Genomic DNA, 19,270 nt, shown 5'->3' on the forward strand with positions numbered 1-19,270 from the left:
GATTTGGAATTCGCAGGAATTGCCGTTTCTATACACTATTCTAAATCTTGTGGCAATCACTGCAGTACACTTACAATACAAATCAATATATATGTAAGTGGAATTAGGTGCGCAACCTGTAACATACAAACACACTAATAAAAAGTCAGTGAAAAAACTAACATAGATATCAACCTTAACTACAGGCTGAATTGGAAAATTGATGAATGGTAAAAAGAAAATTAAAGAAAAAATTCAATTATATACCGATATACACATATATATATATATATATATATATATATATATATATATATATATATATATATATATATATATATATATATATATATATATAAAATTCATCAGAGGGCTTGGTAGCGTCCTTATTAGTTGACACCCAAACGATATATATGAAACTTCACTGAGAACAAGTCCTTCTGTCAAATGGGGATATTGTCTTCATCAAATACTTTCACAAGCCAGGCAATAATGGTGTACAAAAAGGTTCCCAGAGCTCCCTCGGCAGAGAGCTGGTGACTGGCAGTCACCACTCTCTGCTCTGCCCCCTCCTTGCTCACTGGAGCACTGGCCTGTGGAGGGGGCGGGAGAGGCCAGTTCAGGCTCTCAGCTGAGCTGGGTGCCGGTCTAGGCATGTGGGTGGATCCTGACCATATAGTTGCGATCTTTCCCGAGCCTGGACCGGCTCTGTGACGTCAACTGACAGTGGGCTTCAGCCGACAGTGGGCTTCAGCCCACTGTCTGCTGAGAGTGGGAGGAGTGTAGACAAACTGCACTCCTGTGATCCACAGAAGAAGTACAACCAAAGAATTTTGGTTGTACTTCTCCTTTAACAGAAGTTCTAAGCTTTCTCACTCTCCTGGTGTCATAACCCCCACCATGGTTCCCTTTCCTGTCCACTTTTTTTTCCCCTATTGGCCTCCCTCTCATTCCTCTTGCGGAACACCTAGCGGTGTCCCCTTTCTCACCCTAAAATTATTGAACAAAATGTCACCTGGTATGCACTGACTGCAGGATGTGACTGCAAGGAGGCCTTGGGACATGGTCCCCTATTAGGTGATACCAACTGATTGTCCCTTTCCCTCCTATACTCGTGTGCCTGCAGACTGATTAACCTTATTGGCGTGTACATATCCCCATTGTCTCCTCCATGCAAGGCCAGTACAAAAGGGTGGGCAGGAGGGGTGGCTGTCCTGCACACTGTGATATCATGTGAGGTGGGGAAGGCACCACGAGGGAGGAGGGGATTTGTGTTGGGAGGAGGAATTTGAGGGACAGCAGATGGTAAGAATTGTCCTAGGAGGGGAAATGTGGGGTATGTGTTAGGTGTGTTGATTCAAGGAGATTTGTGTTGCGAGGGGGGTGGGAGAAGAGAAGGGTTGATTTTTGGGGGTTTGTGCTAGATATGGTAAAGAGGGGAGGGAATTTGTACTAGGATACAAAGTCTTTTTTTTTGGGTTGTGCTAGATGGGATGATTGAGGGGTGTTTGTGCTGGGAGGGGGGGTGGGGGGATATTTGTGCTATATGCCATGTTTTTTTTTTTGTTCAATAAGTTTTTATTGAAGATTATTTAAACATTGTACAGTATTGGTATACATATACAGTGGTAAGGCACATGGACCCCCATATACAAATAAACCACTATCCAGAGAGTGTTGTCTGATTTATAACATAACCCACAACAGAGGTCCGATCATTACTTCTAACTTCTTCGTAGTCTTCAACTTAGGGATATCATCCTTCCTAATATTTACAGCTAGGTATACATGGTACCTATTCCAACTTAAAATATTTCTCTTACCACCAACTGTATTCAAAAGTTAGTTGACAGTAAAACTGGAGATGAAGAGAAGAGAGAGTAGAGAAAAAAGAAAAAAGAAGGAAAGGGGGGTGGAGAGTTTCCAGTCTTAGCAGAATTCCTTCGGACAATGCAGGTAAATTCAACTACATACTCTATTGAGACATTATTTCTGCATACTCTACTGAGAACTTAAACGCGAACCAGCAGGACCATATCTTAGTAGCCAGATCAGATTTATTGCGTAATGTTAGCGTGCTGCTTTCCATGTGATAGATATGATTAACCTCATTTAGCCATTGACGCATCGTGGGGATAATTTGTAGTTTCCAATATTTTGGTATTAGCATTTTGGCCGTGTTTATGTATGCCATGTTTTACGGTGGGGGTGGTGTGTTCAGGGTGATATGCAATGTTAATTTTCTGCCACACATAGCCTTTTGTTTTTAGGCCAAAAAGTAAAATTTTGTTCTCATCTGACCAGAGCACCTTCTTTCACATGTTTGCTGTGTCCCCTACTGGCTTCTTGCAAACTGCAAGTGGCTTATGGCTTTCTTTAAACAATGGCTTTCTTCTTGCCACTCTTCCATAAAGGCCAGATTTGTACTAATAGTTGTCCTGTGGACAGATTCTCCCACCTGATCTGTGGATCTCTGCAGCTCCTCCAGAGTTACCATGGGCCTCTTGGCTGCTTCTCTGATGAATGCTTTCCTTGACCGGCTTGTCACTTTAGGTGGACGGCCATGTCTTGGTAGGTTTGCAGTTGTGCCAAACTCTTTCCATTTTCAGATGATGGATTGAACAGTGCTCCATGAGATGTTCAAAGCTTGGGATATTTTTTTATAACCTAACCCTGCTTTAAAATTCTCCATAACTTTATCCCAGACATGTGTGGTGTGTTCCTTGGCCTTCATGATGCTGTTTGTTCACTAAGGTTCTCTAACAAACCTCTGAGGGCTTCACAGAACAGCTGTATTTATATTGAGATTAAATTACACATCGGTAGACTCTATTTACCAATTAGGTGACTTCAGAAGCTAATTGGTTCCACTAGATCTTAGTTGGGGTATCAGAGTAAAGGGGGCTGAATACAAATGCACACCAAACCTTTCAGATATTTATTTGTAAAAGATGTTGAAAACCATGTATCATTTTCTTTCCACTTCACAATTATGTGCTACTTTGTGTTGGTCTATCACATAAAATCCCAATAAAATACATTTAAGTTTTTTAGTTATAACATGACCAAATGTGGAAAATTTCAAGGGGTATGAATACTTTTTCAAGGCACTGTATATAATTGTTTGGGCTTTTAAGTAATTTTCTACAAAAAATTGCAGATTTCAACATGTATGTAAAAAATTAAAAAAAAAAATTGCCCCTGAGATGGTAAAAAAGCAATGGTATAGCTACACTGCTTTAAAAGGGCACGTTTATGATGCGCAGTGATGTACTTTACAAATATGGTCTGCGCTGCCCTGGCCATGGAACTCTAAGGGCCCATTTACCTTTGTGCAATGTGCTATGTCAGACATCAACGTGAGTTGCATTAGGAAAGACCAGTGAAATAAATGGACTTTCAATACACCAAGTTGTCCCAAAATGTTTATCGCAAAGCACAGCAACAACGCACTTCCATACCTCCCAACATTTTGAGATGGGAATGAGGGACGCCTACCAGCAAACATATGTAGGCATGAGACACGCCCCCTGCCACACCCCCTTAAAGGAGAATTAACCCAAGAAAAAGGTTAATTAAATCCACAAGGGCTTTTTCTTTTACCACTCCTATTCCTTTATATTGGCTTTTAAAATTTACAAATGCAGCAATTTAGAAATTGGATGAAAAAGGTTTAGCACTGGGAAACACTTTTTGAAAGATAAAAAGTGCATTTTATACAACTATATAGATCAGACCAAAATGAGGGACAAATGAGGGGGGAAAGAGGGACATTGCTCCAAATCAGGGACAGTCCCTCAAAATCGGGGACAGTTGGGAGCTATGGGCACTTTGTTTCGGGTGCTATTAAAAATGAATAGCACTGCAACGTGTCAATGTATGTAACATGCATTGCTGCAATGCATAGATGTAAATAGGCCCTATAGATGGTGGAGAATAACACAACTGCATAAAAAGTCACATGGCCAGCTCTCTTCCAATCACAGAACTCTCTCTGCTTCATTAAACAGAGGCTCCATTGGCTACACACCACGGCCACATTTTTATTACTCAGATGGGCATGACAGCAGATAGCAATCTCTGCCCCCAATTATAAATGACCCTTAAGAATAAAGTTTTGGCTGGATAAACACTTTTATTTTTTTGACCCCAAAATCCTGTGTGTCCCTAATTCCAGCCTGAACTATAATTATTACCTGTAATTATACACAGATTCATCTTCTAAACCTCCTTACTGGGAGTCGCTTGAATATCCTGTGAAGACAAACATGTAGTTCTATTAGTAACGCTGTATATAAAGTTACAGTAAATTGAGGATTTGTAATATTTAAAAGAAAAGCCCACTAATAAAGATTAGGCTGAATTTACAAAGCTAATTTAAATAAAGTGACATTTATTTCCAACTAACTCCAATGAGTTTTTTAAATTTACAGTTACAGAGCAAAAATAAAGATCCATTACCTTGTGTTAAAGCAGAACCCCAGGAGAAAGTAAAAATACTCTCTTACAGTGAGTCTGTGCCCGTACTAAATACTCACTAAATACTAATTATGTCTGGAGGAAATGGAACAGCAGTTTTCCTTGAACGATCCTCTGCTCCCGCTGGCTCCTCTGTGCTGCTAGCATGGTCCCAGCAGCCTCTTCTCCCCTGCACTCCAGTGGTCGGATGTCTTCTAATGTCCTCAAGACCAATGCAGGGCCCATAGCCCTGCCCTAAACATGAACATAGAGAGAGACAGTCCACTGCTGGAGCATGGGGAAGCACCGTCTACCAGGGAGCACAGGATTGGGTAAATAAAAGTGCTTTTACTTTCCCCTAGACATAAACAAGAAAGCACTGCAAGGGAGGAATTTTGCTTTTACCGGAGTTGGCTTTTCCTCTTTGTAGATTTTGCCCATTGTGTATAATGAATCCATTCTGTACTCTGCTGTTTTAGGCTCCATTCACATTTTGCAATTTGAAATTCGCAATTCTGTCTGAGATTCCAAACGCATGGCAGTTACTGCACACTGCGCAACGCATGTTTGGGTGCCATTACCCATTAACCACTGCAATACCAGCACTTTCACCCCCTTCCAGGCCAATTTTTAGCTTTCTGCGCTGTCGCACTTTGAATGACAATTGCGTGGTCATGCAATACTGTACCCATATGACATTTTTATCATGTTTTTTTTTTTTTTTTTTTTTACAACAGATAGAGCTTTCTTTTGGTGGTATTTAATCAGTACTGGGTTTTTTACTTTTTGCTACACAAACGAAAAAAGGCCTAAAATGTTGAAAAAAAAAAGTTTTTCATAGTTTCACATTTTACAAGTTTAAGACTGGAAAACACTTTTTGATAGATAAAAAGTGCATAGATAAAAAGTGCATTTTATTATCAACTCTAAAGATCAGACCAAAATGAGGGACAAATGAGGAGGAATGAGGGACAGAGGGACACTGCTCCAAATCAGGGACAGTCCCTCGAAATCAGGGACAGTTTGGAGCTATGGTACCTGTAATAAATAAATAAAGTGAGATACTTGTTACTAGTAACAATGGACATAGCAGGACATATAGAAATGATGAATGCCCTTGTGAGAACACAGCAATAATAACCTTAGAGTTGATTTAACCCTTCCCCACCCTATCCAAACCTAAACGTTGGGAGTTTGTTTTCATTTTTAGCTTCATTTTAAAGTGAAACTTTAGACATTTTGGTTATTTTTATCATAAATTATTTTTTTTTTAATTTAGAAGTTGATAAACGGACATTTTTATTTTTATTATATCTATCTTTTATTTTTAAATTTTTTTTTTGTATTTGCACATTGTGCTGCCCCGCTCAGCCTGTTGCACTAGGTACTGGTCCACCACTGCCATTTTTGTCAAAACAGTCCCGGTAACAGGGTTTGCTGGTTGTGTTCAGTGAATATTATCAGGTCCTCACCATAAAACAGTACTCTGTTTTTTATTCCGAGTTCTTACAGTTATTGATTATATTTTATAACGCTTGGTTTTGTCTATTCAATAGCTGCCTGCTCATTAATACTAGAATACAAAACAGTAGTGAAATATTTGCTACGTCTTGTGAAATGGAGTGAACTCATTTTGTAACAATATAGACATATAGATATATAGACATATAGCCCCTCACTTCCCCTCATCCCTCCGTTCTTTTTTGTCCCTGGACTTATAAGGTTCTGTTTTTTCTGCATCATTTTTTTTTTTTACTGTAGATCTTTATAGATTTGCTCAGTATGTATCTTCCTCTTAGACCTTGTGCAGGGCACATTCCTTTTGTGAATGTTTCATGTAACACAATGGCCTGTTTTAATGTCTTTACCTTTCAGTTCTTTCCACACTAAAAAATGTTTCTGCACATAATAATCCCTTTGGTTCATTTCACAGATATTTGAGCAGCAAGAGCAAATACAGAAGAGAAAAGAATATTAAACAGTTACAGAAAGGGAAAAACACATGGTACTTGGTAACTAAAGGCCCTGACTCTGTATTACAGTAGATAATACAAGAATTCGTTCTAGAATAACAGCTAGACTGTTTATTCCGCACAGCTGGGAGGACTCTGCTTATAAACAATCTATTGTCTCTCAAACATTACTAATGATAGCAATACTACTATGGGGGCTTCATTAAGAAAACCAGGCGTTGAAACATTGGTCTCACGCATTGGCAGGATCCCCAGTCGTCGTCCTAGTTGCCAATGAACTCCCTATTAAAGGAAACAAATGGATGATGCAGAAAATATTACACATTTGGAGATGTTTCCATCAGTTTCTGTAGCAATCCTTGATGAGCATAAAAAAAAATAAATGCAGCGCTACCTATGTGGAATATTATACTGGTGTTATTTGGTTAAAAATGATGGTGACACCCACCATTGATGAATCTCCACTTCAACCTATTTAGTTGTATTTTAAGCAATAAAAAGCATATGGAAAAAAATGGAAAAACTATTAGGAATGATGGTGGCACCCTCCTAGGAGAGATGCTTACAGCAATATGACTGCCAATGTGACTACAACCCAAACATACAGTAAGTGTTGTAGTCACGTAGGTTACAGTTGGCATCTCTCTTAGGATGGTGCCATCATCATTTCTAATAGTTTTTTTTATCACAGCATTTATTGTGGTTATGATGTGTTACACTTCCTTTTTTTTCATATACTATTTATTGTTTTGTATACAACTAAATACTGTAGATTAAAGTGGGGGATTCATCATACTGTAGGCGGGTGACTGTGTCACCATCATTTTTAATCAAATAACACCAGTATAATATTCCACATAGGTAGCACTGCATTTTTTTTAATTGTTATTATTTGCTGAAGGTGTGGGAACACGTCAATGTTGCCTGCTACCCTTTAATTTATATCAATTTTGAGTCCAATACTGTGATATCCTAGATAAGCCTTTCTCAACCTTTTCAACACAGAGGAACCCATGAAAAAACATTCTCTCACGAAACCCCTGCTAAAAAAATTACTAGATCTACAACTCTTGATACATTAGTGTGATGGTTAGTGGGAAGAATGCTCCTTACACTTGTGAATATTGGGAAGAATTCCCCTCTTATAGATAGCTAAAAAGATCAATGGTGTCAGTGGGAACTTATCTGAGGGGCAGAAATTGCTCCTTGGCTCAAGGAACCTCTAGCAACCTCTGAAGGAACCCTGGTTGAGAAACCCTGTCCACAGTACAGCATATTATTGTAAGTGTTAGTAGGTGTAAGGACCTTTAATTTTAAAAAACGTAAAAGCTACCTAATAAAATTTTGGAAGCTAAAAAAAGGTGAACCAGTAGTAAAGAAGTTCAACTTTAAAGTGTGGGTCAGGGAAAAAATCAAAATAAAATCACATATTGTAAATACATGCACAATTCAAAGTGTTTTTCCCTTTAAATACAGAAAAATACCTGTTGATACAACAGAAAAGTGATTTACTTCTTAGTCCTGTTGCAGGCGGACATCCAGGGGCATAGATAAGGGGAGGATATGGGGGCCCAATCCTCCCCAGAATTTCTATAGTGTTGGGCCAGGCATTCAGGGCACATGCCCCGCATCTCTTGCCAAGTACTCCAGATCCTAATGCTGTGGACAATAATCTGTTGCCTGTGTCTGCCGGACATGTTGCTTTTGGACAGTCATATACAGTATTTTCCATGTATCCATGATGATTGTGCCATAAGCAGCCCATCAAGGTGATCCTCCTCAGCACTGCCACCCCAACAGTTTTCTGTCAGCAGTAGCAGCTAAAAGCACATGCATGTGTGTATACAATGTGTAAATGGGTACAGTATATGTGTGTGTTACCCACTACTGACCCCTGAACTATGCACATACATCTGACCTCTGCAGTATGTACATTACATTTAACTGATTTCTGCCCTAAGTACATTACGTTCACCTGACTGCACTTTGTACAATACATACACCTGACTCCTGTACTCTATGCATTACATATTTGTGACCCCTGCACTATTTACATTGCATATTCCTGACACCTGCACTCTGTACAAATACATATTTGTGATATGTGCTCTCTGTACGAAGACATAAGTCTTAAATTTCCACTACAGTTTGCCCAATTTTTCCACCCCCACGATTCTCTGCAGCCCCAGGTGCCTCTAAATTCTAACATTTCAGAGACCTGACCTACCCTCCCAGAAAAAAATCCACATCCCTGCTGAAAATGCACAGTGCTTCTGATATGATCAAGAAAAGCCACATCCTCTCTGTTGCAGACCCTAAAGTGACACTCTCATTTAAGTCCTAACTCCTCTGTTTTTAAGAGCTATGTCCACTGACGAATTTCCAGCAACTGGCAGACGTCCAAGAGTGTCAGAGGGCTATTCCCCCACTGCATTCTTTGGTTCCTTCCACTGGTCCCTACATTAATACACAATACAGTAGTTATTTAGGTGCTGTCAGATGGAATCCTACCAGACATCCAACAGAATCACAAGTGTGTTAGATGCTGACTATTCTTCAGCAGTTTTAGGCCTTAACAAGCTCTCTTTTCATCTTGCAACAACAAATCTACATTAAAACCAATGTATAGTATCAGTACCTTAGCATACCTTCCCCACCCCTGTCCACTCTGATCTCCAAGGCTCCTTCCTCCATTGTTCCGCCACCAAAACACCTAGTGTTATTACAATTCAGGATAAAATATAACCAATAAACTCATTTACAAACTTGATTAAAGCGTTTTTAAAAACCTAAATAAAAAAAAAAAAACACTGACAGGCAGGTTTCTATGAAAACCCTGATCATTTCTTCTGCCATAAATGCTTCCTCCTGTCTGTCAGCGGTACTTTACTGCGCCCACTTTATGCAGCATTAATGTGACTCCCGTGCACATGCACTGGAGTCACGTCATCATAACTTGGTCATTCAATCGGCCGAACGCAGTAAACCCAGATGGAAGACTGAGTGAAGATGGAGGCGACTCTGCACTGATAGCACAGTGCTGGAGGTCTTTCTTTGACAGGTAAGTCTGCCATAATGTACTAGTATGCAATACATACTAGCACATTATGGCATAAAGCTACAGGGGGTCCAGATAAAAAAAACAAAAAAACAAGTTTACTACTGATTTAATCTACATGCCTGCCTTACAATATGAAACGCAAAAGAATGTTGTACCAAGGCTGTGATTTCCAATTATGCTGAATAAATTGATTGAGTGCTGTGGGCAGTCATAACTTAGAAAAATAGATTAAATTAAAATCATCATTACTAGATGTAGTTGTCTTCTGCTGGCATGTCCTCCTCTATAAGTGATTGTGCTGTCATGGCCTTTAAGGGAATAGGCACAATTATGATTCTGCGGAAGAAAGCAGTATGTAGAGGAATGGGGATAAGCTGGCTGTCTTACGAACACTGTGGCTGCAAGCAATAGCTAGCAATGAAAAATAATTATCTGAGCAGGTTTTCGGAATTGAATGATTATCATTGTAATTCAGTTAATTAAATTCTTCGTTGAAGGACTATTTAAGCCTTATCCTAAAAAAAAAAAAAATTATGTAGAGGAATTGACCCTGAATTACCAAAGGAGATCACTTAATAATAATTCATTTTCACTTTGCGAAGTTAATTATCTTAATGAATGAAATTAAATGAAACAAAGTGAAATTTCACTTTGCAAAAGAATACCCAATCACATGCAAGGGAAAAAAAAACTGTACTTTTGATTGTACCTGATTGGATGAATGAGATGACGTTGTGCTGGTTTTAGTCATCCAATTCTGTACAAGCAAAAAAAAATCTTTTACCCTTCCCTGATGATTGGGTGTTCTTTACAAAGTGCATTTTCATCTATATGTAAAAATTGAATTTACAAAGTCAAAATTCACTTTGGAAGTGAACATGCTGCTCTATTCCATAAAGAGGAGTTCAGTCCCCCCCAGCAAAAAATTTAAAGTCAGCCGCTACACATACTGTAGCGGCTGACTTTTAATATTAGGACACTTACCTGTCCTGGAACCCAGTGATTTCGGCACGCCATCCGATGTTTCCATCGGCTCTCGGTGCTGCCACTGCCATTCGTAGTAAGGGAAACCAGCTGTGAAGCTGAATTCACAGCCGGATCCCTACTGTGCATGCATGAAGCACACTGTGCTGTTTGAATGGCCTGGCGGCGGGGGAAGGAGGAGGAGGGCTGAACTTCTGACTGAACTTCCTGAGATCTCTCGGAAGTGGGGATGGGTACCTGTCAAAAACAAGTACCCCCCCCCCCCCCCCCGAAAGGTGGCAAATGTGGCACAGGAGGAGGGGAGGAAGCAAATAAGTGGAGCTTCCACTCTTGGGTGGAACTGCGCTTTAAGTAAATCAACCCCAATATGTATAACGTTTATTCCTTTCTTATCTAAAAGTGAACTGATTTTGGCACATTGTATTTTGCCATTAATTTATCATTTTTGCTGTCAGTGAAATGGCACAGGTGGAATTTGCTCACCACCAGCTCAACTCAAGCTAAACTTTTTTAGTTTCAGGAAAGAGTGGGGAACAGTTAGAACTTCTATCAGTGATTTTGACAAGGCTTTCCTCATATGCCCTCCAAGTTTGCTCATCTTATCAAAAAAAGCCACATCCTCTCTGTCGCAGACACAAAGTGATACTCTCATTCAAGTCCTAACTCCTTTGTTTTTAAGAGCTATGTCCACTGAAGAATTTCCAGCAACTGGCAGACGTCCAAGAGTGTCAGAGGGCTGGTCCCCCGCTGCATTCTTTGGTTCCTTCCACTGGCCCCTACGTCAATACACAATACAGTAGTTATTTAGGTGCCGTCAGATGGAACCCTACCACAGAGTGGTGGACCAGACATCCAACAGAATCACAAGTGTGTTAGATGCTGAATATTCTTCAGCAGTTTTAGGCCTTAACAAGCTCTCTTTTCATCTTGCAACAACAAATCTACATTAAAACCAATGTATAGTACCAGTACCTTAACATACCTTCCCCACTCCTGTCCACCCTGATCTTCAAGGTTCCTTCCTCCATTGTGCCGTCACCAAAACACCTAGTATTGGCACCTAGAGACAGTGACATCACTCTATCACTCTAATGTTACCCAGTGCGGCCAAGGGTTAATGGAGAGGTGATCATCAGTGGGGTGTGTGTACACAGACACTGTCACTTTGCTCTGAACGGCCAACAGAGCATATTTCCATATTTGCAGTCAAATTGGAGAAAACCCCACTATATGTTTGTTATTTGTTCCCATTCACACAGAATGCCCAAAAATGTTTTAAACATTTTTTTTGTACCTTTTAGATGTATTTATTACAGGAACTTACAGTATACAGCACCGTCAATTTATGCAGCATTTCACATATGCAATATATTGTACATTCACATCAGTCCTTGTCCTCAAATAGTTTACAATCTAAGGTCCCTAACTCACATTCATACATACACATACTAAGGCCAATTTAGATAGGATCCAATTACCCTACCAGCATGTCTTTGGAGTGTGGGAGGAAACCGGAGTACTCAGAGAAAACCCACACAGGCACAGGGAGAACATGCAAACTTCAGCCAGGTAGTGTTATGGCTCGGATTCGAAACTAGCGACCCTAGTGCTGCCAAGTGGAAGTGCTAACCACTTAGCCACTGTGTTGCCCAGTTTGTAAGAAGAAGGTATCATGGTTCATTCTAAGATTTTCTGGAAATCCTTACAGTGTGTTTGGGGTCAATTCACTAATATTTACTGCATGCGATAACACAGGCACGTGACTCCTTTGCATAAATTATTGCATGTGGTAAATAAACAAACAAAAAAAACAATAACAAAAACCAAAAAAAAAGATTATGCGATATTTACCATAAAATTAAGAATGTGCTGGTAAATTCCGTCAAAAAAAACATGTGGTAAGCTCTTAAGTCCAATTCACAAACGGAACAGAGACTAAAAAAACACACAATTTTTATCATCAGGATTTTGCTGGCGGTATCACATGTGGTATTTGTCAGAAACAGGGTGGGGGCCCAAATTTCTGGTTGTTAGGGAGCGGGCCAGGAAGCCGGCAGCCGTGTCCTTAAAGCGGACTTTCAGTCATTTTTTCATCTTTCCATCTATTAAATCTTCTGCCCTTGTTGTTTTCACTGTTGTTTGGATAGTAAAAGATTTTTTTTTCTGCCAGTAAATACCTTAAAGAGCCCACTTCCTGTTTCTTGTCTGGTCATTAGCCTAGGCTTATGACATCATGCATAGCTCTATCTCTAACTCTTGTGAGAGTTTGCCAGGAAGGGAGGGTGGATGAGTCATAAGAGGGTCAATGAGAGCTGCAGGGCTGCAGAGCTGGAGGTGTGCCTTTGTGTGTCTGTGTAAATCCAGGAAGTAAAACAGGCAGCAGCTTCCGCCGCCCACAGTTAAAATGGTTGCAGCAAGACTCAGTGAAGGGAGATTTCTGCAGCATATTTGGCAAGTACAGAATCACAGTATATATAAACTAATATGCAAAGTGGTTGGAGGGAAGCTTCAGAATGGCAAAGATGTTTTTATTACAAATTATGTGAGCAGACTGCAGTTTCTCTTAACAACGGATGACTTATCAGCTGTCATCATTGTGCCGGCAATTAAAAATTAAGAAAAAAAAAATCAGTGTGGGCCTGGTATGAATATTAAGGGGAAAATTTAGAAAAAACGGCGTAAACGGCGTGGGCCCCCCCACCCTAAAGCACCTTGTCCCCATGTTGATGGGGACAGGAGCCTCTTCCCCACAACCCAGGCTTATCAGAATCTGGACGTCCCCTTTAACAAGGGTGCTCCCAGATCCCACCCCCCCACGTGAATGAGTAATAGTACCCCTACCCATTCACCAAAAAAGTGTAAAAGTGAATAAAGACAGTACAGTTTTTGACAATTCCTTTATTAAATAAAACAAAAACAATGTCCCCTGATGTAGATCCATTGTCAATCATGCCATTGCTGGAACCTAAAAAAGAAAAAATAGTTGAGGGCAGCTCTCTAGGGTAATATTGTTTGGAGACACTTCCTGATGACAATATAACGTTCTATGAAACATTACCATGCACTGTTCTTTAGATACTATAAGCTAGATTACTGACCTGTTTGTACCTTACATCCCGTGGCCAAAAAAAAAAAAAAGTTATTATTTTACTTATATTTTTTTTTATATCTATCTGTAACTTTTCTTATTTCCTGACTCTTCTTTATGAAGATGTTGATAACCCTGAATCTTGTACCTCAATGCGTGCATGTATTGTTATAATGTAGGTTTGATGCTCCTTTAGCACTCGTTGTGATTAGATGTCAATGAGTCTACTTTACCACTGTACTATTTTCTAGCATGTATGTACACATTGTGTACTGTTATAAATGTCAATTTGAATGTACAGTATGTGCATATTTTCCATTCCACATATCAAGATGTGCACTCAGCTGGGATTGGTCATTTTCAGAACCTCATCAGACACATCTTTGTACCATGTACTCTGTACTGGTATTTCATCACTAAATGATAGTGAATAGTATGTTTAAAGCATTTCAGGAAATGATCTCATTGGGCTGCGTTATTGATTCACATTATATCTCAGCAGAAACAAGACTGATAACGAAAAGTTCAAACTGGCATCACTATTTAGTCTACATCTCCCCATTCCCAATGTGACTTATTTACTGGGCTTCCGTTTATTTGTCATATTGTTTTCCAGAGCAGCCCTCCTGCCGCTGCCTCCCACCACAACACCATATGGTCCTGAGCTCTTCTGCTTATTTCCAAACAGATTTTTTGGCTGGATCTTTCCATAATTGCGAAATTGCGTCCTGGAAGTCTCCAGACTCTCATGACATGGGATTTATTAGTAGAACAGATTAGTATCATGGAATTTTTTTCCTTGTCCCCCTCCCATCCAGATCTAAGTGAACATAAGTACATGTTCGCATGGACCTAAAATCTCTAGGGGCAATAAGCAGCTGATAACAAAAAGCAGAGACTCTTTGGAGCAACATTGACACTGGGTGCCTCAGAATATGCACCTCTTAAATAACATCCCTTAAAGGGCAGTTGGGCTTGTGTACATGGGTTGACATGTTTGAAATGCATGTCAAATGCAGGGCAGCAGAATCCCATTTGTGTCAGTGTAGCTGACAGTTGTAAGTCTGCATTTTAGATGTTCAAGGAAGGAAGGGTGACCCCTGGAAGTTGCACATTATTATTATTATTATTATTATGCAGGATTTACATAGTCGCCAACAGTTTGCGCAGAGCTTTACAACACGAGGGCAGACAGTACAGTTACAATACAATTCAATACAGGAGGGATCAGAGGGCCCTGCTCGTTAGAGCTTACAACCTAGAAGGGAGGGTCAAGTGGAACAAATGGTAATAGCTGTGGGGGATGATCAGATGGAGAAAATGAAAATACAGTTGTTAGGTGTGGGTAGGGTAGGCTTCTCTGAAGAGGAGGGTTTTCAGGGATAGTCTAAAAGCTAATAGAGTAGGAGATAATCAGAAAGGTTGGGGTAAGGAGTTCCATAGGAGTGGAGAGGCTCTGGAAAAGTCCTGGAGGCGAGCATGGGAGGAGGTGATGAGGGAGCTAGAGAATTGCTGCACTTTGAGATGCTGCCCCAGGCGTTTCCCAAGGTTTTGTGATATCTTTGCTTTCTGAGAGAGCCTTGGCCTGGGCAAACCCTCTATGGGAGACGCAAAAACCTGTTGTCTTGAGTTACCCTGAGTATGTGGCTTCCTTTAAAAGGGTATTTGATGTTCCCGCACGCTCCGCTTCTGCTGCCAAGTGCCTCATGTCCTTCAGAGTACGAGAACTGTTGCCGACTACGCCAATGAATTCCGTACTCTGGCAGCAGAGGTTGCTTGGAACAATGAGGCCCTCGTGGCTGCTTTTTCTCATGGTCTCTCGGATTCCATAAAGGATGAGATAGCAGCCCGAAATATACCCACTGAGCTGGAGAGGTTGATCACGTTTGCCATCCTCATTGACTCCAGACTCAGAGAAAGACTCTCATTTAAGGAGCGCTTGCAGAAACCTCCTGTACGTTTGCCTCCGAGCTTTGCAATCCCACCCGTGCCTCCCTCACCTCCCATGCCTCCTGGTACCGAGTCGGTCAGTGAAGATGAACCCATGCACTTGGGCTTCACGCGTCTCTCTGCGGATGAGAGAGCCTTTAGGAGGAGGGAGAGATTGTGCCTTTATTGTGGCCAGGCAGGTCACTTTTTGAAGTCTTGTCCTACCCATCCAGGGAACGTCCGAATCTTGAGGTTGTTATTAGGTGGCGTTGTTTCGTCCCCAGTTATCCAGAAGGATAAGCCCCTGGTTTCGGTCACCCTTTCTTGGGCTGAGTCGTCCATCGAGATACAGGCTCTAATCAACTCTGGGGCTGCAGGCGTGTTCATTGATGCTGCCTTTGTATCGCAGCACTCGATTCCCGCTGCAGCTGCATGACACTCCACTTGCCATTGAGGCTCTTGATGGGAGACCTCTACAGCCTGCCCATGTGACTCCGTTGTCCATGGCAGTAGGGGCTCTTCACCATGAGATAATCCAATTCCAAGTTATTTCCTCACCTAGGTTTAAGCTGGTTATTGGTTATCCTTGGTTACAGAGGCACAACCCCTCTTTTGATTGGCTCCATGCTGAGGTTCTTTCTTGGTCACCACAATGCAGTGAGACATGCTTCCAGAAGGTAGCCAAGGTCCTGTGCACCTCTTCACTCGACTCCCTGCTGGAGGAGTACCGCAATTTTAGTGATGTCTTCGACAAAGGTCAAGCCGGTAGTTTGCCTCCACACCGGCCTTATGATTGCACAATTGACCTTCAACCTGGTGCCATACCCCCTCGTAGCCGGGTTTACCCTTTGTCGGTCTTGGAGGATAAGGCCATGGAGGAGTATGTTGCAGGTGCACTTTCTCGAGGTTTTATCCGCAAATCCTCGTCTCCTGCTGGTACTGGTTTCTTCTTTGTGAAGACCTTGAGACCTTGTATTGATTATAGGGGTCTCAATCGTTTCACAATTAAGAATGCCTACCTGATTCTGTTAATTACAGGGAGCAACGGTTTTCATGAAGCTTGATTTGATAGGGGCATACAATCTCATGCGGATTAAGGTGGGCGAAGAGTGAAAAACTACGTTTAATGCCAGAGCAGGCCATTATGAGTACCTCGTAATGCCTTTTGGCCTTTGTAACGCCCCGGCAGTTTTCCAGGAATTTGTGTCCTCCGAGATTTGTTGCAGTTATGTGTGGTGGTTTATTTCGATGATATCCTCATATTTTCCAAGTCCCTGGAAAGCCACCACACAGATGTCTGTCGTGTGCTTCAGAAACTAAGAGAAAACAATCTCTATTGTAAACTGGAGAAGTGCGAGTTCCATCGTGAACAGGTTAAATTCCTGGGCTATGTCATTTCCACTGCTGGTTTTCCGATGGACCCAGAGACACTTTCGGCAGTTTCCTGGGCTTTGCCAACTATTATCGGAAGTTTATTCGTAACTTCTCGTCTCTGGTCAAGCCCCTGACTGATATGACTGGAAAGGACGGTAACCCACAGAGTTGGTCTCCGGAGTCCATTAAGGCCTTTGAAAGTCTCAAGGCTGCCTTTGTTTCTGCTCCTTTGTTGGCACATCCTGATCCTATGTTGCCTTTTATCCTAAAAGTTGATGCTTCTGAGACTGGAGTTGGCGCCCTTCTGTCTCAACGTCCTAACTCTGAGAGCGCTATGCATCCGTGTGGCTACTTTTCCAAGAAATTGTCACCTGCAGACTGCAATTACGAGATTGGTGAAAGAATGGAGACATCTCCTTGAAGGTACCACTGTGCCGGTTCTCATTCTGACCATAAGAATATCACATTCTTGTCTGAGGCTAAGCGCCTCTCTCCCAGAAGAGCGCGATGGGCTCTTTTCTTGTCGAGTTTTAATTACATTGTCTCATTCTTACCTGGTACTAAGAATGTAAGGGCTGACACCTTGTCACAACAATTTTCCTCCACTTCCAAGTTGGAGTCGGTTCCGGTTCCTGTGATTCTTCCTGATTGTATTCTGGCTACGGTTCGCACCAGTCTTACTTCTCCTTTGGGTGACAAAATGCTTGCTGCTCAGGTCCATGCTCCTCCTGAGAAACCTTGTGACCGCTGCTTTGTCCCAGAGAGTCTCCGTACTGCTGTGCTCCAGACTTACCATTCTGCCAAGACAGCTGGCCACCCTGGGAAGAATCAACTCATTTGGGCCATTTCCCAACAATTCTGGTGGCCTATTCTACGGGCTGATGTAACCGTGCCTTCGTAGCTGCCTATTCCGTGTGTGTTTAGAGTAAGATTCCACGACACCTTCCAATGGGCCTCCTAAAACCCATACCCAATGTAGAGAGGCCCTGGACCCACCTGTCTATGGATTTCATTGTGGAGTTACCCAACTCCCAAGGCAACACTGTTATCCTTATGGTGGTTGACCAGTTCTCAAAGATGTGTCATTGTATTCCACTTAACAAGTTGCCCACTTCTAAGGAACTGGCTTCCATTTTTGCTCGAGAGATCTTTCGCTTACATGGGCTACCCAAGGTGATTGTCTCGGACAGGGGTAGTTAGTTTGCCTCCCGGTTCTGGCGAGCCTTTTGTGCACAGTTGGGAATTCAGCTTGCTTTCTCCTCTGCGTATAACCCGCAGTCTAATGGGGCAGCAGAATGAGCCAATCAGTCCTTGGAGCAATTCTTACGTTGCTATATTTCTGACCATCCTAACTGGTCAGACCTACTACAGTGGGCAGAGTTTGCTCACAACAGTGCCTTGAATTCTGCTTCCCGATTGTCCCCGTTTATGGCGAATTATGGTTTCCATCCTTCCATGTTGCCTGACTCGTTTGTTCCGCAGAGTATTCCTACGTTAGAGGAGCATCTCCGTGGTCTTCGTTCCACTTGGGCACAATTTCAGGAGGCTTTGCAACATGCTAACGATAGGTGTAGACTCCACGCTGACCGCAGCCACCTGCCTGCGCCTTCCTACCAGGTTGGGGACAGAGTCTGGCTGTCGTCTCGCAACCTCCGACTTCATGTTCCTTCTTTGAAGTTTGCACCTCGGTTTATTGGGCCTTTCCGTATCCTTCACAGGATTAACCCAGTGGCTTACGCCTTGGACCTTCCTCCTAGTATGCGCATCTCAAATGTGTTTCATGTCTCCTTATTGAAATTTTTGGTCTGCAACCACTTTACCACCTCGGTGCCACGTCCTCACCCTATACAGGTTGAGAACCATGAGGAGTATGAAGTACAATCCATTGTTGGCTCCCGTAGGTTCCGTGGGCGCATACAGTACCTGGTACATTGGAAGGGGTACGGTCCGGAGGAAAGCTCTTGGGTCTCATCCTCGGACGTACATGCCCCTGTCCTCCTCCGTGATTTCCATAGATGCTTTCCCCTCAAGCCCGGTGGTCCTCCGAGGGGGAGGGAACGTTGAGGAGGGGGTACTGTCTGGGCTGGGCTCAGCCCTTCCTTCTCTGAGCTGGCCGCTCAGCTGTCGGCTAATTGGCAGCTCCCATCTCTCTCCACAGTCCCAGCTGTTGTTGATTCTGCTCGTCAGTCCTGCCAACTTAAAGCCGTCCAGCTCACTTGATCTCTGCCTTCGCCTTTGTCAACATCTCAGAGACATTTTCCTGTGTTCCTGTTGAAGACTTGCTCGGCTGACATTCTTTCTGGCTCCTGATCCTGCTTGCTGTACTACTACGTTTATCTCTGGCTCTCTGACATTTGCTTGGCTGACTACCCGATCTGGTTACTGAACTCTAGCTTGTTTTGACTACGTTTACTCTGTTTATTA

General features: G+C 42.1%; 1 protein-coding gene across 2 annotated transcripts in view; it reads right to left on the reverse strand.

The window, feature by feature from the left end:
• Nucleotides 1-19,270, reverse strand: part of PDGFRB (platelet derived growth factor receptor beta) — a 207,980-nt gene that overhangs the window by 86,623 nt on the left and 102,087 nt on the right. For both annotated transcript variants that reach the window (XM_073621081.1, XM_073621080.1), the window contains one exon: nt 4,176-4,233. In XM_073621081.1, the coding sequence (XP_073477182.1) occupies nt 4,176-4,197 (22 nt within the window). In that variant the 5' untranslated portion in view covers nt 4,198-4,233. The remainder of the gene's footprint in view (nt 1-4,175; nt 4,234-19,270) is intronic.

Source organism: Aquarana catesbeiana, linkage group LG03 (genome assembly GCF_042186555.1).
Source record: "Aquarana catesbeiana isolate 2022-GZ linkage group LG03, ASM4218655v1, whole genome shotgun sequence".
Classification (NCBI taxonomy): Eukaryota; Metazoa; Chordata; class Amphibia; order Anura; family Ranidae; genus Aquarana; species Aquarana catesbeiana.